General features: G+C 52.5%; 2 protein-coding genes across 5 annotated transcripts in view; both read right to left on the bottom strand.

Moving 5' to 3' along the window:
- HSPG2 (heparan sulfate proteoglycan 2) overlaps positions 1 to 16,155 on the bottom strand; it is a 98,005-nt gene extending 81,850 nt beyond the window's left edge. For all 4 annotated transcript variants that reach the window (XM_064493950.1, XM_064493951.1, XM_064493952.1 and 1 more), the window contains exon 1: positions 16,031 to 16,155. In XM_064493950.1, the coding sequence (XP_064350020.1) occupies positions 16,031 to 16,093 (63 nt within the window). In that variant the 5' untranslated portion in view covers positions 16,094 to 16,155. The remainder of the gene's footprint in view (positions 1 to 16,030) is intronic.
- Positions 16,156 to 25,676: 9,521 nt separating this feature from the next.
- On the bottom strand, positions 25,677 to 26,564 carry LOC105088865 (uncharacterized). Its single transcript, XM_010979819.3, has one exon. It carries the CDS (start codon positions 26,562 to 26,564, stop codon positions 25,731 to 25,733), a length of 834 nt encoding a protein of 277 aa, XP_010978121.2. The 3' UTR covers positions 25,677 to 25,730.
- Positions 26,565 to 27,142: the final 578 nt, after the last annotated feature.

Genomic DNA, 27,142 nt, shown 5'->3' with positions numbered 1-27,142 from the left:
CTGTCCCCACTCAGCACCCAGGGCCCAGCCACAGCCAGGAATCTGTCCTGCACTCTAGCTCCAGGTGTCAGCCATGCCCCTCACCCCGGGGACCCAGGACCCAGCCCATAAATAGCTCCTGGTGTTCCTGGCCAGGCAGAGCCCATGATCAGCCTTTGTAACCAGGGGTGCCAAAGCAGGCTGGGCCTCGCGGGCATCAGGCCAGACCCTGAGGCCCAGCCAAGTGCAAACAGCATGCTTGGCGCCCAGATACAGGCGCGTTAGAGCGGGCAGGCTTCCCACTGCCCCCGTCACAACAAACCATCATCTCCACCCTGCCGAGAGGGGCCCAGGCAGCCAGCACCTCTGCTGGGAGCTGGGGACTGCCAGGGGAGGCCTCCTCCCCCAAACCCAGGAATGGGCAGTGGGAATCTCCAAGGCTGGACGTGGAGATTCCAGATGCCAGCAGCTGAACGGGGAGCTAAGCAGAGGCAGACTGAAGGGAGTGGGTGGGAAATGAAAGCAGGAAGGGTGGGCTGGATGGAGCCAAGTCATGGACTTCTTAGTACTAGGTGTGGAGTCAGGGAAGGGGAGAGTGAGACCTCCCCAGCGCCAAAGGGAAAGCAGGCGTGGAACAGTGTGGCAAGAGGGGCAATCCTGTCTGCCTCCATCAAGGCCCAGGGGTCTCTCAGGCCTCCAGAGACTGCGGCTTCCAAAGTGGGACAAGGATCCAGTAACAATGACCACAGCTACTCCTTACTGAATGCACATGTGCTAGCGAACAGAACTTTCCGCGGTGATGGAAATGTTCCGTATCTACATCGTCCAGTAAGATAGCCACCAGCCCCCCTGTGGCTACTGAGCACCTGAAATGTAGTTAGTGCAACTGAGAAAGTTTGATTTTATTTAGTGAAATCTTAACTTTAAACAGTCACGTGTGGCTGGCGGTCACCAAGGGCAGCCATCCCCTCAGACAGGGCAAGGTTATACCATCACCAATCCTTAACCCAAGTCTGAAGGTAGAGCTATCTCCATTTGACAAAGCAGGATATTGAGGCTTGCCCAAAGCCACACAGCTGGTGAATGGCACAGACAAAACCAGAACCCAGGCCTGGCCGCTCCATTGTGCTCCCCACCCAGGGTTATTGTCAATACTGGAAAAGACTAACGGAAATGGTACATGCACGGGCGATAAGGCGGCCCAGTTAATCAAGACGTCAAGTCTCTTGTTTTGGCCTGAATTCTGTCAGCTCCACCGGTTATCACACGTTGACCAGACGGGCCATTTATAAAAGTCTTTGATTTCTTGACATGAAAAAAAGGCAGGATGATGATGGAATAATACCATCTGGTGGAGAAGCCAAGTCTTTGAGAACACTGGGAATCTTCAGTGACAATAATGATCCGCTTTGCCTTCCCCACCTCATCACTCCAGACCCCAAGCAGCCCCTCGAGGCCGTGAGAACTGGATGACTCTCCCACAGGACACATTTTCCTGCCTCCAGGCCTTTATGTATGCTTTTCCCTCCTCCCAGAATGCTGTTCCTATGCCTCCCAGTCAATCTACTCATCCATCCTTCAAGGTCTGGCTTAACTACCACCTCCACTCTGAACTCTTCCTGGACCCCCCACAAAGACATCTTTCTCCCCCACACATCCATAGGACTTAATTTCTACCTCTTAGAGGACTAGAGATTTGGTCTTAATTATAGCCACTTGAGTAAATGTCTCTCCTCTCCTGTTGAAATCAAAGCTCCTTGGGGACAAATATCAGGTTGAGTTTTTTTCCCATCATACTTATATATATTATGAAAATACATACATATATATATATATATGTGTATATATATATATATACATATATATATATATATATATAATGTGTGTGTGTGTATATATATATATATATATAAAACATTTGGACATTTCTCAATGCCAAGCAGTAGCAAGTGCATAATAACCAAATATTTGCTAAATTGAATTGAATTATAAATAGTGGCTTAGAAGTTTGAGGACTCAATTTCTTATGGCTCTGCCCTAATCTCCTGTGATCCTGACAGGCAAGTCCCCTCCCTACTCAGGACTTCAATTTATACATCTGTAAAATGGGGGCAATGATAGTGCCCACCTTGTTGAGAGATTGTTTGTACCTATTATATTTACTTAACCAACACTACGTGCCAGACACTTGACAAATATTATCTTCCTCATAACCCTATGAGACAGGTATTACTATCACTCTCCCTATTTTATAGAGAAGGAAACTGACTGTGAAATTAAACAGATAAGAAAGATAATGCAAGTCAGGTGTTTAGCACAGCATGTGGCACATGGCACGTACTAAATAAACTATAGTAACTTTTTTTTTCCTGTATAAAGAAAAGTCTACAGAATTGGGGGACATTTAGGATACCTTCCCAGGGCTGGGCATGTAGTATTTGCTGTTCGATTGACTCAATCCCCAAAGTACTGGTGATAGGAGGGGTGGCCCTAACTAAGCCCAGGGGAGCCGCTGCTCTGACTCCCCTGTCTCCCTCTGACCTGCCAGGCAGTGGCCACTGTGCATACCACAAGCACACCAGTAGGGAACCCTTTTCCTGCCCCCACTTTCTCCAAGGATGTGAAGTATGGAATGACTTTGGGGAGATGGCTCAGGCTCAGCTGTGCTGATCCCATGGGTGAATGGAGGGAACAGAGTCTGATTAAGTCTCAAAGGCAGGGGATACCCTTGACCTTCTCCAGTCCTGCCAGGGGCTAGGACACTCTATTCTTCTCCCCAACTCCAGCCCAGACCAAAAGAGGGGAAGGAGGAGCAGAACTGGAGAGAGACAACATTGCTGGGGTTTCTATGTTGGCCATCTCTCCAGGCCCCTGTTTTCACAATTGTCAAATGATAGTAATTCCTACATCACAGGGGTGGTTTTCAAGATACAATGAGACAACGCACGTAAAGTGGAGCTTCTCCATCTTTAACATGCACGTGAATCACCGGGATCTTAGGATCTTGTTGGCATACAGATTCGAATTCAGTAGGTTTGGGTGGGGCCTGAGACTCTGCATTTATAACAAGTTCCCAGGTAAGGCCCAAGCTGCTGGTGCATGGATCACCCTTTGGGTTATGAGGACAAAAAGGGACTAGAACAGCACCTTGCACACAGCAGCCTTCAGTAAAAGTTAGCTGTACGTTTTCTTCTAGAGATTTAATCCCTAGGAAACATCCCTAGGGCATTGGAACCATTATGTCACCTCTGGTAATACTGAGTCCAGTGAGGCTGAGTGACTTGCTCAAGCACAGAAGGCTAGGACTCAAGGCAGAAGCAGGATTCAAGGCCAAGTCTGCAGATCCATCCTCGGCATGCATCACACCACCCCAAGCCCCACCCACCTCAGTGGCAGCCAGAGGCCTGGAGCTGAGGACACACCAGCCCTGCCCCTCAGTGCCCTCTCAGGCCCCTGCTGGGCCAACCAGGCCTTTGGGCACAAGCCCAGGCTCCCCTCAAGAGAGGCCCTGGACTATCACCTCCACTCCCCCAGTGGCAGCTTCCAGCAGCCTCCCCCTCCACCGCCTTATAAAGCGCCCCAAGCTGCTCTTTTCCAAGTTGCAGTTTAATTTTATGTGGAGGGAACCAACTGTCCTCTCCCTGCAGCCTCAGCCTGACTGCTTCACACATTCCTTCTGGAGCAACATTACCTAATTTAACCATAGCCCCTGCTCTCCAGGGCTCTCAAAATAGCAGCTGCCAGTGGGGGAAAATGCCCTAATGTTATCAAAATAAACAATTCTCCCTCCTCCTCCACTCTTGGCCAGCACCAGCCTCAGGACCCAGCCCAGGGAGGAAGGAGGGCTGGGAGGACGAAGGTGGGCCAACGCCGAAGCCCCCTTCTCCCCATCCTTCCAGCCCTCTCAGAGATACCCTCTCATACATGTTCCTGGGACCGCCCCATGCCTTCTCCCCGCAAATCCTCCAGCTAATCCCACGGGGCCAACGTTGCCCAAGACTAGGATTCAACTTTCACTTTCGCCTAATAACAAAAACTATACTAGCAATAATTGCCACCATTCCCCAGGTACTCATTATGAGCTAAGTACTTCCCACACCTTGGCTTACGGACACCTGCAAAGCAGGGATTAGTATTCTCTTGTTTCAGATAAGGAAATGGATGCTCAAAAAAGTGCAGTGACTTGCCCAGGGTCCCCCAGCCCTGAACTGGCAGAGGTAGGACTGGAACCCAAACCCACCTGCCTCAAAGCCCTAACTACCTACTACCTTGTGACTGGGACACCTCTGCAGGGTCTGAGCCCAGGAAAGGAGGAGCAAAGGGTTTTTTTGCTGCTAGAAGGGGCTTGCTCAGCTGGTGTATCACTGTAGGGTCTGCTCACATGGCTGGCGCCAAACCACAGGGGCCTATTATACCCTAGCTCACATTTCACCCAGACTTTTCACCCTAGGACTCCAAGGGCACAGGCTGCCGGTCAATCTGTGATTCCAGGCCCCTACTCCCTGCTCCCCCCGCCCCACGTGCCCCAGAGCAGGGCTGCCATATTAAAGTAGGGAACACCCAAGTGCCCACATACCTCAAGTGCAACCAGTGGTTAAGGAGCTGGGAGAGTGGGCCTCCCCCTCCTCTGCTCTCAACACACAGAGTAATCATTAACCAGCTCACAGCATCCCACCCCAGGGGCCCCTTCCCACCTAGGGTATTCTAGGGCCACTTTCCCAGCCAGCCACTGGGATTCTGAGGCCCCTAGTTCAGGGGAAGGGGCGACTTAGACCAGGAAGGCCTAATCTGTTATCACTAGGGCAGGTGGCCCAGCAGGTGCCTGGAGGGCACTTAGGAGCATCTGGGCCTTCTTCACTCACAACCTTCCCTGCCCTGCTCCCCTCCCCAAATTATGAAGATTCATAAGTGAAGAGTGTTGGACAAGAGAATGGACACTAGGGTCCCCTTAAGGGGCAGGGGGAGGCAGAACAAAACCTAGCCCCAGCATTTACCCAGGACCAAGTACCAGGGACAGTCTTGAAGAGGGGAAGCGAAAATCACAAAATAATAGCTCCTGTTATTTATCAACTGCCTGTTCTGGCTGGAGGTGATTTACGTGATCTAATCTTCATCAAAGCCCTGCAAAGATGGTATTATCATTTCCAGCTAATAGATGAAGCTTAGAGAGGTTAAGTCACCAGCCCATGGTCACACAGCAATAAGTAACAGAGCTAGGACAGGACTCAGGCCTGTGCCTCCCGCCCATGACACTGTCCCAAAGCATAATCTGTAGAATTAACTAGAGCAAAATTAACTGATGGGAGGCTAACAGGCCACATAAAGGAGCATCTGAGCCCTGGCCAAAAACTCAAGGGGTGAGCGAGTTAGTAGGGGTGGGGATGGTAGGCAGGGTGCCCCCCAAATCTGGACATGCCAAGTAAAGGTGGCCCCTGGGGCTTCCACCCTTCCTGGAGGGGACCTGAGGCCTGCGTGAGGTGGGTGGGGCCTCTCAGAGTGCTGAAGGGTGGAGGGTGGGACCTGCAAACCCCTCCCCCAGGAGGTCACTTAGAGAATTCCCTTCGATTGCTCAGGTGAAACCTAGGTGAGGCCCAGGCAGGCTGGAAGCTTTGATCTTATCACACATTCCTGCCCCAGCCATCCCTGTCCCTGTCCCCTCCCTACCTCCTCCCACCCAGGAGGTGGGAAACCAGGAGGACTTAACCCTTTCCTCCCATTGCTTCAAATTAAATCCAGGCTTGAGCTGATCTCTGCCTCCCTGGAGCTCCCCATGAGAGCAGGGAGAGAGAAAAGGAAGGAAACTGGGGTGCAGGGGCTTCAGCCCTACTTCTCTTGTTTAAGTCACTCAATGCTGCAGAGCCCCAAACCTGAGCTGCTGGCAGCTTCCATTTCTCCTCAAGTAAAATAACCAGACCTGGGATAAGTAAGCCTCGCTATTTTTCACATCCATGAGCTCATCTGAGACTCACAGCAAAACGGCCTGCTCTCCAATCTGCCCTAGCCCAGGGGAGCGCTCTCCCTAACGGGGCTGAGACAGAGTCACAAAGACCCCAGATATCTCCCAGAGGTCCCGTGGCCCTAGGAAGGTGCTCTCAAGCTCTTAGATACCCTTTCTTGAATGCAGCCTCCTTCTGTCGAATGACCTCCCCTTTTACTGAGGAGTCCACCACCCAGCTTGTCGCCCCATCAGACTAGAAGCTCCTTCAACCCATACTTGGGGTTTATACCTAATACAAGGCTGGGTATATAGCTGGCGCTCCATAAATGTTGGCTGAATGACTGAATGAACGGTCTCATTTCGCCTCTGGGGAAAATTATGATCCGAGAAGTTAAATGACTTGCCCAGGATCACTCTGGTAGGGCCAGGAGGAGAATGACTTCTAGTCTAGCACTCACTTGCTAAACAAACATTCCAGGGCCCCTGGATGTTAGCTGAGGCGAACCTCCACGGGTGGACCACTGCAGGAGTGACCCCAGGTCCACATAGGAGGACAGGTGAGGCTTCAGGGAGGTCTTAAGGGAGCAGGGGAGGCTTCTCCTTCATCTATTTCCCTAGCCTGGGGCCTGGCACTTGTGGGCTGGTGGCATCACTGAAGGAAGACATGAGATTGGTAAGACGGTGGGCTCTGCATGGTGGCTCCACCAACCCTTGAGGGCAAGCTGGCAGTTTACTCCAGTAACTCAGTGTCCCTTTCCTCTGACTTGGCAAGTGGGCAAAGAGTGAGAAAGGAGCCCATTTTACGGGTAGGAAAAGTGAAGTCCAGGGAAGAGGGTCAGTGGCTGGCAACCAAGAGGAGGCCCAGGCATTGACCTTTGCCTCCTAGTCTGACCAATTATAGGGTAGGGGACTGGAATGCATGTCACCTCAGCTATCTTGGTGACTTCCTTCCATTCTTTCCCAGTGTTAATGACTCAAGCAGCAGGCCAGGGCCTTCCTGCTCACACACTTAACAATGTAAACCTAGGGGCGATGGGGACAACTTCTGGACCCCTGCCCCGGATGCCTTTCTCCTTTCACCAGCCACATCCTCCTTACTCTTTAAGCCCGACTTCCTCCAGAAAGTCTTTCCAGATAATTCATGCCAAACTGATCTTTTCCTTCCCTGACAATCCACTATTGTTTAGACTGTGAGTTGTGCTGCGTAATTATGGTTCGTGAGTTCTACCTCTCCCAAAAGACCCAGAGCTTCTGGAAAGTAGCGACCATGGTGCTAATTTCTTCCAGGTGGACCGACAGAGCTGGATTCAGCTCCCACTTTCCTCTGCATTTGGCTGTGTGATCTTGGGCAAGTCACTGTCTTCTCTGAGCTGTTTTGCACCTGGGAAATGGGGGCATAATCCCAACTACACAGGGAAGCTGATAATGCAGACAAAACATTAGTACATTGGTACACAGTAGGTCCTCAGGCAATGAATGAGTGAATAAATTAATGGATGCATGGATTCTTGATTCTTCCACCATACGAAGATGTTCAAATGACAGTTTGGGACTTACATATAGATTCTGCTCCCAGCTGGGCCACTATTGAGATGGGCCCAGGGCTGGCTCAGAGCAGGCCTCACTCAGCAAAAATCCACTGAACTCTAAACAGGGCAAAACCTACAGGCCCTGAAGGGAGCTTGGGACTTGACTGAGAAGGGTCCAGGTTCCCAACGGTCTCAATCCCAGGGAAAGCCAAATCCATTTCCTTGGGGCATGTTATCACAAACTGAGCTAGAGGCCAAGGGGCAAAAGGCACCCAAGTCTGAGAAGTAGAAGCTGGATAAGCCCACGTGGCAGATATGCAGCTCGCCGTACCCTCTCCCAAGGCTGGCCCAGCCCACCTCCTCCAGGCAGCCTGTCCTGACCAGGCCAGCCCTCCCAGATTGACCTCTCTCTTCCTCCAGCAGGCTGGACCCATTCAGGAAGGGATGACAAGTCTGGAGTCAGACAACCTGGGCTCTACTCCCAGTTGTGCCACGTACTGAACGGATGACTTGGGCCAGCCATACCCTGTCTCTGTGCCTCATTTCCCCTTCTGCAAAATGGAGATAATAATGCCAACGTCAAAAGACTGCTGTGAGGATTACATGTGATAATGCCCGGAGACAGCCCTGTGTGGGGCTTGGCTAAGAGAGGGTGGCAGCTTTAATTAGAAGGTGTGAGCGCTCACTGAGCGCTGGCTGATGATCTGGGTGACTGAGGTCATTGGGGAGGAGACCCTGGAGGTCCCAGGGGACAGAAGAGATTGGTCTGTCCTCAGGAAACTCTGAGGTCTCGGTTCTTCTGGCTGAAGGGTCACAGGGAGGCAAACGGCAGGCAAACGGCAGGAGAGGGAGAAGAGCCGTTAAGGGACAGAGGCCACGGAGGCCAGGATTTATGAGGCCAGAATTTCAGAGCATCCAGCCCAGCGAGGGATCCAAGAAGAGGCATGATCCCAGTTCCCAACTATTTGAAAACTGGAAACACCAAACAAGGAGGGATGAGTCAGCTGGGGTGAGGAGGGGAGGCCAGGACCGGGGGCAGACAGGGGGTGTCATAGCTGGCTCTTTGGGGATCAGTACAGGGAGGCAGGGAAGAGAGAGGTGGGGTTTGGCTGGGAAGGGGCCAGAAGCAGCTGGGAATTCCCAGCCCCACCCCAGGAGAAGCATCTGTGGGGTCACCTAAGGCCGTCTCTACAGTCCTCCCCTGTCCAGCCCCAGGCTACCTCCCTATCCCCACAGCCTGGGATTGGGGAAAAGATGCCAAATATTAAAAAGTGAAATACCTGGGCGTGACCCACCCTAGTTGGGAAGGGTCATGTCTCTGCCCAGCAGCCCAAGCCCAAGGCACAGGGTCAGGGGAGAGGTTACCATGTACGAGTGGGTCTCTTTCCTTTAGTCCTGCTCTTTCTCTGAAAGCCCATGGGGGCCAGACCCAGAGCTGTACAGCCCCATCTACCCTGGCCACGGACCTGCTGCAGGTTTCCCCACAGCCCTCTGAGCCAGGACCTGCCTCCTCTAGTGGGCCTGAGGGAGGATGGGGCTGGGATGGAGTCCCAGGGAGCCCCCCTCCACCATTCCCCTTAAGATGCATGAACATCTTTTCTGCACCCATGGGAGCCACTTGGCCACATCTCTTGTTGCTCAGAGCCCACCAAATGCGCACATCTGGGAAGGGGACAATGCGTCCACAGGCTCCAGCCTTTCCCAGGCCACACCCTGGGGTGTGCCCCCCTCCTTCTCCCCCTCCAGGAAGGAGCAATCAGGGTGGAAGGGTGGACTCTGTCCTGCAGCTGTGGCCTCAGTGGGGGAAGCGGGGCTAGCGACAGATCAGATGCAGTTACATTCGGGGCTCAGAGGCTGAAAAAAAGAGGCAGAGGGAGCAGGAATGATCCCTTAGCTCCGTCATTCATTCCACCAGCCCAGAGCAGGGCCTGGGTCATAGATGGCAGCAGTTGTGATCAGGAGGTGTATCGTGCTGGGCACTGGGAACCTCAAGTCAAATACCACTCTGGCCTTACCCTCAGCAGGAATGAGACTACTAGAGCTGCCACCAATTGTCAAACACCTTTCATATTCCAGACACCGTGTGAGGTGCATCCACCTAGTCTCATACACACCTGTGAAACAGGCATCATGGTTCTCATCTCTGACCCGAGGCTCAGAGAGATGAAGCAATTTGCCCAAGGTCACACAGCCAATCAGGGCGGGGCCAAGACTTGAAGGCAGGGCCCTCTGAGCCCACACCTTTCCCTTGATCACAGAGCCCAGAGAAAGGGGCTCCGAGTCCTGGGACGGCACAGAGAAGTGGAAGATGGCAGGGTGGGCACCTTGGCTTGTCCCACATGCTCCAGGCCTCAGCAGAGAGCAGTGGCTGGGAAGAACAGCTCCCCTGTTTCCGGGGGGGGGGGGGGGCAGAAGCAGCCCCTTCTCAATCCTCAGCAAGAAGCCTGGGCCTTCTTGGCCTGCTGGCTCCCTCGAGGCTATTAATTTATTCACCTGATAAATGTTCACCTACTATCACCTAGCAGCCTAGACTGGGCAAACTGCAATGAACAAAACTGAGTGCCTGCCCTCACGGAGCTTCCATTCTAGATGGGAGAAGACAGCGAATTCCAACTAAACACGTAATTATACAAGCTATGAGCTTAGGCTGTGGGGTTCCAAGGGATCAGTGTCTGCCGCTCCACAAATGTACACTCAGCAAGACCCCCTTCACCTGCCCTTACAGGCCAATGCAGAGGCTTCAATTTGGGGTGGGGATGATGGGCTGCCCTAGCTGTGAGTGAGTCCAACACCATCCCCACCCCTATGCCGTCTCCTCCATCACCTGCCGTTCTCTGTCTTCCTCCCAAGCCTGCTCCTGCTGGAGTTCTCCCGTTAGTGAAAGCTCCATCTTGCTGATGCCCAAGGCAAAGTTATGGAGACATCCCTGACACCTCTCTTCCTGTCCCCGTCCCCACCCCCAGTCCATCAGCCAATCCTGTCGGCCCGACCTTCAAAATACACTCGGGACTCAGCCACTTCTTCCCACCTCCATCGCCCCGGTACAAGCTCCCATCTTCTTGGGGCTGAGTCATGGACTCCTTGCTTTGGCTCTCGCTGCCTCACGTTGTCTTCCCCACACAGCAACTAGAGTGACCTCTCACCTACTCAGAAGCAAAATCCAAAGTCCCTCCCATGGCCAAGGCTCTGCCCCATCTTCCCTTGCCAAGCCCCTGGCCGCATCTACCACCCCTCACTCATGCTGCTTCAGCCATGTGGGCAGACACACCAAGCACCTCTGTGCCTTTTTGTTAACAGTTCCCCCTGCCTGGAGTGCCCTTTCCCTAGATATCGGCAGGGCTCATACCCTCACCTCCTTCAGATCACTCTCTACCCACTTCCCCGTTTTATTTTCTCTTCCAAACACCACCACCACCTGACATAATCAATTTACTGTCTGTCTTCACCAGCTATCTGCCTGCACCAGCTATCAGGCAAGTAACCTGAGGGGAGAGAATCTGACTTTTTTGTTCTCTGCCGCAACCTTGGCACCTAGAACCAGGTCAGGTACTTAGAAGATGCTCAATAAATATTTGCTTAATGAATTTTGAGCATAACACTTCGGGGACTTCAGTTTACAGAATATTTAATCACATACATCATTTGTTCATTCATTCATTCAATACAGACCACAAGCTTTTGTGTGCCAGACAACCCCCTAAAATCCAGGGCAACAGAGGAGCAGGGCGCCCTCCTCTGTGCCTCAGGGAAAGGGCTCTGGTAGGTAGCCAGGAGCTGGTCCTAAGGACATCTCATGGATGCTACAGATGCCTCCCCTAGGGATGCTCTGAGGTCCCTGAAGCCCCGGCCCACATAGGCAACAGGGAAAGGAGGGGAGGGCAGGTTCTGGGGGCGGCTAAGACTTTAAGGCCCCACATTCCCAGGCCTCAAAGAACCGCCTTGTTCCTGGGACTTTCATGACGGTGCCCCTGGCCCAGCCACCCCCAGCAACCAGGAGCCACTCCCTTCTCAAGGCCGCTATTGACATGGACCCGACGCCACCAGGCTGGGCAGTGAGGCTGGCGGCTCCCCACGAAGCGAGTTCCACACATTCTTCTGGGTTTCAGTCAGCCAGCTCTGGGCGCTGGGGCAGCCAGCAGGCCCCAGTCAGGCCCTGGGAGCAGGAGAGGGCAGCAGGGCCAAAGAGGCCAAGGTCTGGGTTGGGGCAACATTCCAGCAGGGCCAGGACCCTCAGCCTAACCGCCCCCTTCCTGGCAGAAGTGAGATGGGGGGAAGGCCAGGGTGGTGGGCCCTGAGAGGAGGGACAGTCGGCTCAGCAGAGCTTTGGGAAGCTGCTGGGGGACGGGGTCACGTTTGCCCACTCCTTCTCCAGTTGATCCCTCACAGCTGGGAGTGGACTGGGTAGGGGGCAACAGGCCAGGGCAGGGAGTCCTTTCCGCATGCCCGAAGTGGTCTGAGGGTCCAGAACTCATAAGTCTGGCCTCCAAGTGGCTTCTGAATCATCACTCCAGATCTTTCCACATCTTGGACAGCCCCTCTCACCCTCCCTCCTGAGACTGGCCCCAAAGCCAGGCAGCCCTGAAGCCTCTTAAGATTCATCCTAAACCTTCAGCCCCTAGTGAACAGCCAGGGGAACCCAGTAAAGGCTTCATACAGAGCAGCCAACCATTCTCCCCTTCACTTCCCACACAGGGTAGGGCTGGCTGGGTCTTAAAGCCCCTGGATTAATTCAACTGTCTGTAGGGCCTTGTGGAATATCCGATGAGGAAATTAACAAACCTACAAACGAACAGGTAGTCCCACAAATGCCTGCCCAAGGGTTTAGTCTTTCTAGGCTCCCGCCAGGACAGGTGTCCCCAGCTGGCCTTGTGGACACTCAGGCACACCTATCCTGAGTGCCTCTGTCCCCAAAGCCAGGCTCCATTGTTCCTTGTCTGTGGTAGCCCCTGCACCATCTAGGACCTGAGTCTTTTTATCAACATCAGTTATGAGTTTTATTCATACCTACTGCCTGCCTGCTACAAGCAAGTGGGATGCAGGTAGAGCGGTGAGGAGCTTTGTCTGCTTCCAAAGCCTGGCTTGTGATGCCACTGAGTACAAGTGTACAGGAGTCACTGGGCAAGTGACACAACCTCTCTGTGCCTCAATTTCCTCTGCTTAAAGAATGGGCACCCTACTAGTAGCTACAGCTTAATACATTCAACAGATATATTTACTGAGTGCTTACTACCTGCCAGGTGCTAAGGATACAGCACCCATGAGCAAATGCACATAAGTCCTGTACCCACGGAGCTGAAGTTGGGGGAGAGGACAGAGATAAACAAGTCAATAAATACACATCAGATAGTGACAAGAAAAAGCAAAGCAGTTTAAGGGGACAGCAAATGGTGGGCAGAGGAGTCAGAGACCTGAGGGAAGTAAGACAGGGGGGTCATGCAGATATTTGGGGAACAAGTGTTCTAGGGAGAAGGAACCGCAGATGCAAAGGCCCTAAGGTGGGGGTGTGTCTGGCATGGTCTGGCAACAAAGACTGGTGTGGCTGGAGTGAGCAAACAAGAGGAAAGTGGGCAGGAGGAGAGGGTCGAGTTGAGAAGGAGCCGGGGAGGCTGATCTGTAGGGCCTTGTGGGCTAAATTAAGTCAGGGGCTGCGGTCTGACTGTGAGCAACAGGGCAGGGTGCAGGGAGGTTCTGAGCGAGGAAACCACGTGTGAGGATTCGTTGAGAAATTTCATGCCTGGCAGACAGTGCGCACTGGATAAATGTGAAGTCTCCATATCATCTTGTCAGCATCTGGCCTGGCACCCCAAGACCTCCTTCCCCACCACTCCAAGCCCTATACCCAGTCACCTTCTGCCACCTTCCCTCCACTCATCTCCCAGGCTGGGCCTCAGGCCCACAGATCCCAACTTGCCTGTGCTCAGCCTGAGAACAGGCCCGGGCCAAGCCATTCGGGGGCCAGGACTCCCCAGATACAAGAAGATCAGCTGGGGCATTGTGGAATGGAGGGTCCATCTCTGCCCCTGCAAGCCTCTGCCTCCTTCTGTGGACAGACCTGCAGCCTCCCTCTGGAAAGCCCAGAGCACACTCAAAACCCCTCCCAGTGGCAGGTCTGGAGCAGGGTGGTGTGGACAGGGAAGCCAGTTTTGTCAAGGGGAGGGCTGAGGTAACACAGCCCCTGAGGGTAGGGGAGGCTCCTCCATTTCCCGCCTGCCCACAGCCTCCCCAGCAAGGAAACCCAGCTGAGGCAGGAAACAGGTATCTGAGTGATTTCCCTCCTCAGCTCTGGAAAACACCATAATCACCCTCAAGAATCCTGTGTCTTGGCAGGTCTGGCCTCAAGAAAGGAAGGGCTAAGGCCCCAGCAGGAAGAAAAGGGGTCAGCAGGCCAAGGCAGGCCCTGAGTCACCCAGGCCTGGTCCCCTTCCCAAGCAAGCCTCCCCACCTCCTCTGAACTGAAATTACACCCACACTTAATCACAGACCACTGTTTCCTCTGTCTCCTGCCCCCAGTGAGATCTGGAGCTCCCTAAGGACCATCTTAACCTCCCCTCATGTCCGACCTTCACCCACTAACTAAGGGCTTGTGGACACGAACTGAAAGGCAGAAAAGATAAAGGGTGGCAGGCAAGAAGGAGCCAAGGTTGCCTAGGGCACTGGGCTAGGAACCTGCTGTCGTTTAAAACCTACGAACTTCTCACCCCCATTTTACAGATGTGGAAACTGAGGCTCAGAGAGACACTTGCCCCAGATCACACAGCTAGGAAGTGGCAGGGCTGGGATTCAAAAGTGGATTCATGAGACTTCGGTGGCCAAGCTCTTTTCAGCACTTTCACCTTCAGCCTAGGGTGGGACCATGAAGACCTCAGTGTGGTTGCCGAGGAGACTGTAATCCCACAGGATCAGAGCTGCCTGTTCACCCGTCTCAGTTCTGGGAAAGCACAGACAGGGCCTGTTCTTGCTCACTCATAAACCCCAGCCCCTAGTGCCACGCTGGGTGCACTGGTGCACAGTAGGTGCTTAGCAAGTATCTACTGAATGAATGAACCCTGAACTCCCACTCACTGTCATGGAATGCTGCTCAGAGATGAGGTGAATGAACAAGTGAATGAGAGGACTGGCTGCAATCTGGGAATTTCTGTGGAAATTCCTCCCACACACAGCAAACGGTTCCTCCCCCTCTCCCTACTCCTTCCAGGAGAACCCCTGATCGGGGGCAGAGCTGAGGGATCTCTGAAGAGGAAGACATTCCATGTACTAGGTTGGTGCCTACTTTTTGGAAAAGTAAAGATCAGTGCTGGGAGCTCCAAGTTCAGATCAAGACAGGAGCAACTGGATGAGTCCTGCTGGATGTGTTGGGGTGAGAGACTGAGACAGGATTAAGGAAACTGCCCAGATGGGCAGTGGGGGAGGAGAGGTGCTGGGTGGGTGGGGCAAGAGAGGTGAAGGGTCAGGTCTGGGGCGAGTGACTCAGGAGGGCAGAGGTGAAGGGAGCCAGCAAAGCGAGGACTGGGAGTCAGTCACTGGGTAAACACTAGCCGGCTTAGAAAAGTCCCTCTCTTGGCTCTGAGAACAGGGGACAAGGATGGCCCAGGACCACCTGAAAGAGGGTGGGGTGGCTCTGTGGTTCACCACACAAGCCCAGCTCCCTACATGTGCCCGCGTCCACATCTGCCACCAGCTCCCAGCCCAGTGACCCCGCCCTGCCCTTCTCGAGTTCACTGGGTCCTCAGAGCCTCTCCCTGCCATGTGTTCTCTTTTCCTCTGCAAGGGCCCATCCACCCAGAGAGCAGGGAACTGGGCTGTAGGGGCAGGCCACCCCTGCAAGTTGAAGATCTGAGAAGAAAGCTGGGGAAACAGAACTACTGAGTGTCCACCACGAGCGGGCCCAGCACCACACACTTTCGTCGGTACTCCACCCAGTCCTGCACTTTGAGGCCACGCATTTTGAGTTCCCCGGGGCGTGTGGGCTGGTCTCAGAGAGGTTAACTAGCTTGTGGGAGGTCACACAACTGCTCAGTGAAGAGCAAGGATTGATTCAATTCCTGGGCTGTGGGACTCCAGGGCCCTTGGGCGATCCACAGAAGCCTCAGTTGTGTCCTGAACGGTTCTTTACTTGTGCCTGCCTGGTGACCAGCTCCGAAAGGACAGATGTAGTGGTAAAGTTCCAGTGAGGACTGATAAGGTCTCCATCACCACTGAGTGCCCCTTTTCCAAGTTGGCACAGAAAGGGGTGTCCTCGCCCTGCCAAGTTCCCACCCTGCTTGAAGTTTCTCCGCCTGGCCCCCAGGAACAGCAGGCTGGGCCATGCAGAGCGCGACTCGGAGACTCAGCAACGTGGCTGGGGGACCCACGGGCTCCCACGAGGGCAGGCCCCGCCCCTGGCCCCACGCAGGGTTCCCTGGGCGCCCCTCTGGACAGCCCCACGGCGGAAGGTGGCGCTGGCCTGTGCGTGCCCGGGGTCCCTGGCGGGCGCCGCCGTCCCGGGCCAGAATCCTAGCCGCGCAGCCTCGGCGCCCCCGCCAAGTTGGAGGGTGCGGCGAGCAGGGCCCGGGGCGCCTCCCGCCTCTCCGCCCCGCACACTCACCGCGAGCAGCCGCCCGTGTAGCAGCAGCGCCAGCAGCAGCGCGCCCGCCGCCCGCCGCCCCATGGCCCGGCCCGCTCCGCTCACTCTCTCGCTTGGAGCCAGCCCGCAGCCGCCCGCTGGCCAGCCTGCCGAGTCTTCGGGACGGCGCGGCCCGCTCCCGCCGCCCCCGCCGCCCGCCCCGCCCCCGCGGGAGCCAGGCCCCGCCCCAGTCCGCCCCGCCCCTGGCGTCAGGCCCCGCCCCCGGACCGCCTCCGGACCGCGGGCTCCGCTCGCCCCTGCGGGCCGCGCTGCCAACTGGGCCTTTGTCTGGGCCCTCAGCCCCCTCTGCGCGAGCCGGCCAACCTAGCTCCCCGTCAAAACCGGCCTGGAGTGTGGGATGGGACGGGGGCCGGGACCCTGCGCGAGGGGCCGCCTTCCTTCAGCGTGCACACCTCTCCGGCACGCCCCCTCCGACCCCCACCCCTAAATGCGCGCTCACATCCTTTCCCACTTGGCAGACGTGACTCCACGCGGGCCTGCTCTCCAGGACCCTCCAGAATAACACGCGCTTACGTACGCCCCTTTCGTACGCGGTCATGCACGCTCATGCCAACTTGGACTCACAAGATCACCCGCACACTCACAACTTTCACGCACTAACGCGCTCATCCACTGCGCGTGAACGCTCGGCACACACACTCTTCATCCAACTTTCATGTACAGAGTCCTCACCAGCTCAAAAGATCATTCTACCTGTTAAAAGCCTTCACCTCTGCAGATGATACAGTGGACACCACTTACACTCAGCTGCCCACGTTCATATTCATATTTTCACACATTCACATATTTGAATCTCAAGACATGAAGCGTAAGTAAGTTTTCACCCTCAGATTCCCCACAGGCGCTCACAGTTTACACACTGGCCAACATAATTTCTCACATGCGTAACACTCACATTTTTTTACATTTTCTCACACACTAACCACAGTGCCTTACAGTAGGCACTAAATACTAAACTGAATTACCCCTGACACCATTTTCCACACCATTCACTCACAGACCTCCTTTGACTCACGTAAATCATGGCCCCAGTGCCAGAGACACACCGACTCACACACCCAGGCCCAGACACAGACACTGCCAAAGCTCCAGTCACAGATGCTTGGGGGGTAAATCCCAGTCCCCAATAGTCCCTGTCTGACACAGACCCACAGACAGCACACGCAGCCATGTCACCAGGCCTCTCCAGGCCGTGGTCTCCTTTCTGCCTGAAAATTTCCAGGGCAGCCCAGGCTGATGGGTGGAGAGAAAACTGGGGTGTGATGTGTGGGGGTAGCTTAGAGGAAAACCTTTTGAGTAATGATGGAGGAGAATAAAAACTGAAGTTTCCATTGTTTCCTGCGAGAGTTGCTAGGTTCCAGAGACTCATAGCTGGGTTTGCAGCCAGGAGGGAGGTGAGCTGTGGACAGAAGGAAATGCCCAGCTAATTGGGTGGCACCAGGCCTGGCTCCGGAAGGCATGTTCTCTGTGATAGGGGCTTGCAGGCTCTCAGGGGCTCTGGGACCTCCCATCCAAGGGATGAGTAAACACTGGGGCATCCTAGCTGGCACCTGAGGGATTGAGAAAATAGTGACACCCTGACCCCCAGATAAAAGTCCCATCTCCAAAAGACTGGGTTCTTCTCCACCTATGGGATATTTCTAGGGGACCATCTCAGAGCTGTAAGGGGCAGAAACTATGTCCTTAGTGGTTTGACCAACTTCCTGGCCACAATCCAGATGCCAGGCACAGCACTGAATAAGGTCTGTTTCAGCCCCAGACAGGGACATGGGGTGGACAGAAGAGGGCTGCCTGATCTTGGCCCTTGGTGAACCCCTCATCTGATGGAGGGAAGGGGGAAGATACTGCCCCTGTCCTCATGTTGTTCTTAGTCTGATGGAGAATCCTGCCTCCACCACCTTGCTGGGCAATCTTGAGCAAATTATTCAACCTTTCCATGTCTCTGATTCATTATCAAGACAAGGAGAATAATGCTAAGACCTCCGTCACAATGTTGTTATGAGGATTAAAATGACTTAATATATTAATTTTTTTTAAGTACAGTTTCTGGCATATAGTAAGCACTAAATAAGTAATAGCCATTTCTTTTACTATTTCTGAGTGAGCTACCAATCTGAAGAGGGAGACACAATTCTGCCCTCCGGGGGCTTCAGTCTGATGGGAAAGCAGCTTCTGACCCAACATGTTGCTCCCAATCTGAAGGCCAGATGCAGCCCTCAGTCCAAGGATGTCCAGTCTGATGGGGGGGTATAGCCTTGCACTTGGGAACTCCCTGTCTGATGAGGCAGGCTGCAAACCTCTACTGACTTCAGAGTTGGCAGATGGCCAACCTCGGTGGCAGGATTTTTCCAAGGCCTTGCCTGTCCGTGGAGGGTCAGCATCCATGACAAATCGCATTTTGTGAGCTGCCTCCGTGTCTGTTCCCTACCTCGGGCCCTTTGAGTCCCAGAGCCTTGGCTTCTTGGATGATTTGCTCATAAGCAAAGGAAAAGGAGAACAAGCAACCCTTTGTAGATGTTTGGTCAAGACTAAATCTGAGCTATAAGTCTGGCTTCCTAAACGAGTTTGGGGGAAGAGATGGTAAAACTGACTGGAGACTGGAAGGAGCTGGGCTGACGTGGAGGGCAGAAAATATGGCCTGTCTTCCCTAGTAACTCCACCTACCCCGAGGATTTGTCATCCCCCTATTTATTCTGCATCCTCTCCTTCCCACTAAGGGATTTGGCCAGCTCTGATTTATTTTGCAGTCCTTGGTATCTTTAGTAAATGTTCTCGAGTTGCTTTGTCTAGGGCCTGGCTATCTCCTCATATGGCTTAGAAGAGGAGCAGAGGCAAGGCTCCCAGCTGAGCCTGGGAGGCGCCTGTAATCGCACTGTGCGTGCTTGTAGCTCAGGGTGCTGGTTATGCTCTTTGGGAGAGAAACAACTCAAGTCTTGTGCAAAGTTCCTTAGATAAAGAGAGACTATAAGAGTTTGGACAGGCAAGAATGGCCAAACAAGTTGGCTTCTGAGACATAGGAGTTGGGGACTTTTGGAACCAGCAGCCAGAGTTTGTGGGTCACCTGTCTGCCACTACAAAATTGACAGGACTCAGCTTCTCTTGACTTCTATTCCAAATATTTTCTTTGCCTTGGAGCTTCTCACTCATCTTGTATTCCTTTATTCATTCATTCATCCAGGGCCATAGTGGACAGTTGGGCAGGTTGTTCACTGAACAAGGATATGCAGCCAAGTGGTCCTGTTGTGGTGCTATATCTGCCCAGTAGGGGTACTTTTTGATAATATGAGCAAAGGCACTTTATGGTCTAGTTGCGGTCCTGCATTTCATTCAATAATTAAACATGCACAGTGTTCCAATGCCTGTGTGGGAAAACAGATGTTGGCAGGTTAAGGATATGTACTGGGGTGAAAATATAGAATAGGAAATTGGTGCTAAAGGGAGTGGGGATAGAGGAGAGGGAACAAGGAGATGATGTGGAGAAGAGGAAGGAGGGAGGACACAGTTCTAAGCGGGCAGTGGAAGTTCATGGAGAGGGAGGAGTGCATGCAAGATGGGAGATGTAGTTCTGCCCGGTTCCCCAGCCATATGCCTCCCCCAAAATGGTCTTTGCACATGCTGTTCCTTCTCTTCAAGTGCTGTTCTCACCCAACACCCACCCCATGTCACCCTACAACCCTCTTTTAGGATTCAGCTCAGACATCATGTTACCATAGACGCCTCCCTGACCTCCCCAGGCTAGATCACATCCCTCACACTGCTTTCTCACAGTCACCCTCCCCCAAGCTTCTCCCTCTTAACATTTTTGATAATCACAATAATTTGGAAGACCATTTAATGTTAAGAGGCATAATGAAGGCAGAGAATATGACTTTCTGGTTTCTGTCTTGTTTCCCAGTGGATCCCTGTAAAGAGTACAGTGCCTGGCAGTGTCGGCACTTGAATAATTTTACTTATTCAATGAAACAACAAGTTGGTTCAAGCATAAGGCGTAATGTCCCCCTTCTCGTTTGTACTGGGGGTAAAGGTAAACTCCCCTCACAGTCTGAGCAACATTGAAACTCATTTGATTATGGTCCCAGGCACTAGACAAGTGAGTGTGTTTTATTACTGCCCTTTCCAGACAAAGAAACTAAGGCCCAGGGGATGAAGTGGCTTGCTGACATCACACTGTCAGTACATGGGTGGAGCCAGGATTCACGTCCATGTCTGTCTGACTCTAGAACTCACATTCTCAACCATACCCAGTTCTGCCTTCTATTGGTTTGTTCTCAACTCTGCCCAGGCAGAAGTGTGAGTCTTCTGAAAATGGCCTTGGATTTGACCTCTCTGCCCCTTCTTCATCATTACCCACCACCCCTCATCATTACTAATTATACAAATTGCTTTTTTTTTTTTTGCCTTTTTTGGGGGCAAGAGGGTAATTAGGTTTGTTTGTTTGTTTATGGAGGTACTGGGGACTGAACCCAGGACCTCATGTATGCCAAGCACACACTCTACCATTGAGCTATACCCGCCCCCTACCAGTTGCTCTCTTGCTGAGCTTCCGCCTTGGGTCCCAGGCCCAGGGCATGGTTCCTATGCTGTGCCTTGTGGATCACCGGCCCTCTGAGGTGCTCCTTGGAAAGGGGGTTCCCTGGTCAAGAAGTCTGGGAACTCTGTACTCTTCTCTACACTTTGGCCATCTCAAGGGACAACAACACAGGGAAAATTTCTGAGCAGGCCTCCAGGAAAGTTGCTCTTCCAACTTGGTTTCATTCAGCATCCCTCAACAGATTCGAGAATGGAACCCACTTGTTTGTACAGAAAAGCCTTTTACCATCTCATGAGACTGATGTTCCTCATAACACACTTTGCAAACACGGCCCCAGAGCCTGGCTCCCGGGCTAACCATAAATGGTCTCCGTCATTTGAATTTGTCACCCAAGCCCCCCACCCCCACCACACCCTCCAGCCAGACTGGAATTCTTATGGCCTCCATACACCCCCTCACATTCCTGCCCACATGCTCTGACTTCAGCTCCAGAAGACTTCTGTGTGGGGGCCGGTGGTTGGGGCTCCATCCATGCTCATTTCCCTTCCTTTGTCACCGCACGCATGGACATTCCCCTCCTGTGATCAGCGTTTGCCTACGATTTCATGTCTTGCTTTTCTCACTTAACATTTTTATAAACACAGTTAGATGTGTAAATCAAGACCAGAGCTACTTAAAAATGGCTCTGCGGACCAGTGCCAGTCCCCCAACTGTTTATTACCCGCCTGAGACGAGATAAGGAACTTGCTCAGAGTATAAATCAGCTGTGTCAGTCAGCACTCTGTTTAGCCTGGCTGACACTATTTTTTCCTGCAATACTTGGTCCATTTTGGAAGCAGAACATAAATTTACATTCTGGTATGAGCTCTTTATTGCAGATGGTAATTGTTAGCAGTCTGTGGGCCAGCTACTTTGAAGCCCAGTCATCTTGACTGTGCACATAATGTTTCCAATAATTATTTGGTATCATGTCTCATCAACACACTATCATTCACTAACCCTACCCTATCGTTGGGTATCTGGGCTGCCTCCAGGTCTTTGTGATTCATAAAGCATTTCTATGAGCAGATTATCTATGCATCTCTGTTTATTTTCACAGTTCCTTCAGTTTTTAAGGACCAAAAATCTGAGGTCAGAGAGGTGGAGTGGCCTCCGCAGGGTCACTAGTGACAGAGGCAGGCCTCCTGCTCAGGCCTCCTGACCCCCGGCCCCTTGTTCCTTCCTCCAGCCTGCACTGCCCTTCCTCCTGGGCAGATTTTCCGTCCCTTTCATGCTTTTCTTTGCTAGGCTATGAGCCTTCTGCAGTGTTCCCACATGTTGTCTTTTGGAGCTTGAGAGAAATCCTTTTGGAATGTCCTGTGCCTTCTCCCTGGAGTTCCCGGCTTTGTTCAATTGTTCATGAGAAATTCCTGCCCTGTTGGGAGGGGCCCAGGAGTCTGCCGAAAGAGTTTGCCAAAAATGGTGGTACCAACTCAGGCACAGCACACGTCTGAGACTCTTTGCCTTTCCTGAAATTTCGACTTAGAAGAGGGCCGTGTGGATGCAGCTGGCGGGGAGCGTTGTCCCCGACTCTTAGTTTTCTGTTTCCTTTGTAGAGCAAGCAGGACCAGTCATGTGTAGACAGAAAAGACAGGAAGGGATAAAGTGGGCCTCAGGAATGGGGGGTGGGGTGAGCTGAGGCTTAGAGGGTCAGGTTCAGAGATGAGGAACGCTTAGGGTGGGGGGAGGGTTGGAAGGGGATGCGTGTGTCTCTCCAGCACACACCTGGCTAATACAAAAAGCTGCACTTATTTTCTAGTCATAGAATCATACTCTCAAAAGTATCTGTTTGAAAAGGGTCACATTGGATTGCTTTAAATATACAAAAGTCATTCTAATATCATGCCCCTCTACTCAAAGTTACCAAAGGATGCAGGGACCAGTACATTGGGCATTTGAGACCACAGGTGGGCTTTGAGGAAATTTCTCCCTTTGTTTACTATTTCCTGGAAAGAGCATTTTTCAGGTTAACACTGCCCTGTTCAGAACACTGGTGTTGGGGGCAGCCCATACCTCCGGGGTTAAATACTCCTTCGTTTGTCAAAATTCTGCCTATTTTGAAGGCCAAGATTTACCTCTCTTTCTCTTGGAATCTGTTCAATAAATACTAAGAAAAAAACTGTACTTTGGGTGGAAAGGACAATGGTTGAGGGTCAGAGCCTTGGGGTGGAATCCCAGCTCTGCAATTTTCCAGCTGCAGTTCCTTGGGTGTGTCAGTTTCTTTCTCTGAGCCTCAGTTTTCCCCTCTGTAAAACCGACACTAAAACCTAGCCTCGCAAGGAGCAGAGGGCTGCTGGACTGTTTTAGGCCTCGGCAGCATGCCTGACACACAGTGTGGGTGCTGGGTAGACAGTGATATACATCTGCATGTGTGGAGGACTCTCCCCGGCTGCCCTCAGCTTCAGGGACAACTTGGCTGCTTCTGTACACAAGGCGGACAGTACAGCGGGCTGCGGCACTGTTCCGCAGCCAGTACGCTGCTTCCTGTTTACACGGACCCTTGGATGCATGGCTTGAACAGTAGACATGGGGGACTTCCTGTAGCCTCTGCATGGCCACACAGGGCAGAGCGCCTCTCTAACGAAGAGCCTTATTTCCTCTGGACTTGGGCTGAGTGACTGGAGGAAAAGAACCATGAGCAGTGAGTTTCTACCCTGAGTAAGATCTGGGCCAGCACAGAGATCCTTTCCCTTTAGGGTACAATCCAATCCTCGACCTTCAGACTTCATTTGAGCACCTACTGTATACTGGGCTCTGTAATGACATCTACCATTCGTTGAGCACCCTACGTGTGCATTTGCAGAGCACGTACTACTTGGAAGATGTTGTAAGTATGAAGAGTACATGAAGAGCCACTGTGCTCTATGACTGTAACCATCTTCATCACGTAATCACTTATATCCGATCTCTCTGTGCCTCAGTTTTCTCACCTGTACAATAGGGACAATCCTTCCTTAAAGGATTGAGGAGAGGATTAAATGAGTTAATGTACACAAAGCACTTAAAACAATGCCTGGTGTATAATTAAGAGCCTAACGTTTGCTGTCATGATTAATATTATTAGTTATTGAACATCCATTAATGTAAGACACTGTAATTATTCTTAAGGCAATAGTAGTAAGGGTTGCTGAGCACCTGCTGGGCACAAGGCCTTGTAATTAACATCAATATGATAACTGGGCCCCTTTTGTGAGCCAGAATTGGGTGACATACTGGAGACCCCAAGAGCAGAATCCTAGGCAAGGGTCTTATCACTCTGAAGAGAGGAAATAGGACTGTTTTGAAGGTATCTCCAGGAGAGTCAGGGATGACTCTTATGCAAATATGGACCTAGAACAAGAAGGGGATGGCTTTCAGGGGCCAGAGAGGGGCTTTAGTAATCACTCTTGAACTATCTCTTGAGCTAGGTCAAAATGGATCCAACAAGCTGTATTCCTGTGAATGTTCACCTGGGAAATGGGTCACTGGGGGCCTGAGGACTCATCAAACAAAGGCCAAAGTCTTCTCCCTGGGGAGGGAAGGGAGGTAAGAGACAGAGAAAGAGTATGCTGCACTGGTGAGCTTTGGATCTGGGGAGGATGTCCCTTGTCCTCCAGAGATGGAATAAAAGTGGAGGTGAATTCAGTGGGCTAGGGGTTCAGTGCCCCCTTCCTTCCTCCTACCCTGGGACCACCGTAGGGAACTCCTGGATATTTAGGTTGCCACCTTCTCTGCTTGGCTGTAGGGCTAGGCCACAGCAGGTCATCTCCCCCAAGAGTCATGGAACCTTGTAGACCTCTGGGTTCTGCATTATTTCAAGGGCAGCCCATTCCACATTCTGAGTTGCTATTGGCCCTCACATTTCCAACGAAACAGGAGAGCTCCAGCAAGAAGGGACTGGGCCTGAAATTCAGAGTCACAGAGAAATGGGCCCTGAGGCCTGAAATGGCCCCTGGGCAGCCTGGGAAGATGGCTCAGGACTCAGCAGGCCTGAATTCTTGGGTGAGGACTCTCTCAGTTCTCAGATCAGGAAGCTCCAAGCCTGGCTTGGGACTAAGAGGAGAGCCTCAGTAATCCTCGAGTCTGGGCCCTTTAGAGACCATCAAAACTACGCCACTCAAGTTACAGAAGGGGAAACAGAGGCCTGGAGAGGGGGGTGATGTCCCCGAGGTCTCAGGGCAGGCTAGTGGCAAAACTAGTCTGGAATCCAGTCTCTAGAGTCCCTTAGGCAAAAGAATGAGTAACTAAATGCCTTGTGGGGCCTCATTCCTCAACACCCAGGTCAGTGTCTCTGATGGTTTGGAGCCCTTGGTAACCCAGGGAACATTTTCATAGATATTCCCACCAAGAAATTTGGGACCACCTTATTCTGACCCTTCCAGCCCTCACCTGGCCTGGACAGACCCACTCTCTTCAGAGATTTCCCAGGAAGGGTCTTCCCTCCACCTGCAACCATCCCTGGTTTCCTGTTCCAACGCATCTCACACTAGCCATCATCCAGGTTTTGTCTACGTCCACCCTGGGTCCTGGGCATTAATACCACATCTTTAAAAGAATAAATATACACGAAGCACTTAGAACAGCACTGACACATAGTAAGTACTCTACGAGGGTTTGCTATTGTCATCCTCCTCCTCCTCATTACTTTTCACCTTTCTGCTCACATGGGGCCGTGTTAAAACCGATAACCATCCTGCAAAGGTATAAATCAGAGATCCCACACTCAAGTCTGTATGTAGGCCTCATATTCAACCCACAAGTACTTTTGTTCAGCCCTCCAAGCACCATGAAATTTTGAAATTTGTTGCTAACACACAGAAATCAGATTCCTGGCTTCTCTTGAAAGGCAACAGCCTATTTGAGAGCTGGGTTTAGATGAGATATCCCCTCTCTCCTCAGCCATAGTCTCCACCCCTCCCTACTACCACCCAGCCCAATTCACCCATTCACTTGTACCTGCCCAGCCCTGTTGGTCCTCAAGTTTATAACCCCTGACTTAAATGGCTGTTTCCCCCAAAATGAAGGCTTGGAAGGAGCATTTTGCCACAGAGAATTTATTTTCCACAACTGCAACCTGATGGACATGTGCCCACTTCATGGCTGGTGTCGATGTCACCACCAGCTGCAGGGTTTGGAGATGGGCTCAGGGGCTCTCCAGCCTGAGCGGATTGCTTCCCAGAACTTGGGCAGCCCACCTAAGGAAAAGATCCCGTTGCTGAACAGAGGGAGCTCAGGCAACTTTATGCCTGGCCTCTGCGGCAACATGGGAGTGAGGTTCCGGCTGTGAAGCCGGCGTTGGCAGCTCGTGTTGGAGGAGTCATCCACATACCGCAAAGCATTATCACCCCTCGTGGATGGCACCATGCAGGTGCTGATGCAGGAGTTGTCAGAGGCGGCCACTCTGGTGGAGTAACTGCGGGAGAAGGTGTGGTCTGGGTGGTCCAGGTGGATGGAGTTGGCAGTGTGTTCCAGGTAGTTGGCTGCAAGTCTTGGAAGGCTCAGGGCTGATTTTGGGCAGTTGGTGTAGAAGGCATTGGTGGATCTGTCGAGGTAGTTGATGCCTTTGATGAGTTGGTCCAGGAAGGTGGGGCTAGAGGGACCCGAGGGACGATCTGTGCAGAGCAGGCAGTGGGGGCTACCACGACAAGCAGGCTTTCTGGCCACCTTGGGGCAGTTTGCCAAGTGGCTTGTCTCTACGCACTTGGAGTTGTAGGGCCGGCCCATGCAGATTCTCCTCACTGAGAGTCTGGGGGAGCTGGGGCGGTCGGACTGCTCTGAAGGGGTGCTGCTCACCTCTGAGCCACTCGGGATACGAGAGTGCTTGGGGTTAGCCCCAGTCACATTGGGGCAGTGGGACCAGCCTGCAGTCTGGGCCAGAAAGGATACGTTTTTGGAATGGTTCAAGCGGCTGTAAGTGTTGGAACGGCTCATTTGGTGTCCAGACATCGTCCCGGTTGGGCAGACAAAGCTTTGTGGTAAGGAACTGCTGAGAACTCACCTGGAGGCTGTGTCCCTGGGCCTGGCAAGGAGGTAGCTGGGTCAGCTCTCCTTGGCTCCCTGCCACCTCCCTCCAGGCTGTCTCTCAGGGTGTTCCCTCTGCCTCCGGAAGGCCAACGCCACCCTTATCTCTCTCCGCATCCTCTTCCCAGGCCCAGGGATTTTCAAACTGGAAAATGGACACCGTATTCTTTAGAAAGCAAAGAGCAAGAGATGGGGAGGAAGGCAAGGCTCTTGAGAACAACTGAGGCCAGAGGACCCCCTAGAAAAAGTGAGGCAGTCTCCTTTTTCCTTTGGCTCTAGCCCACATTCTGAAATTCCCATTCACCTTTTAAGCAGCGACTGCAGAAGACCACAAAGGCCAAAGACTGAATCTCTAATGGTGAAATTCCAGACACTGAGACAGACATTCTTTGAGGTAATATCAGATAGCTAATCATCAGCTATACCATGCACCCAGATACTAAAAACTGTGTGTTAGAAGTGATGTGATGTATGCACTCTCTCTGTGCCCTGTCCTTTGCTTG

This window comes from Camelus dromedarius, chromosome 14 (assembly GCF_036321535.1).
Source record: "Camelus dromedarius isolate mCamDro1 chromosome 14, mCamDro1.pat, whole genome shotgun sequence".
NCBI classification, from domain to species: domain Eukaryota; kingdom Metazoa; phylum Chordata; class Mammalia; order Artiodactyla; family Camelidae; genus Camelus; species Camelus dromedarius.
Note: the sequence above shows the minus strand (reverse complement) of the source record. Positions and strands in the feature narration are given on the sequence as shown.

Excerpts from the sequence above, each read along its gene's own strand:
- LOC105088865 (XM_010979819.3), bottom strand. The coding sequence starts at position 26,564 with ATGTCTGGACACCAAATGAGCCGTTCCAACACTTACAGCCGCTTGAAC.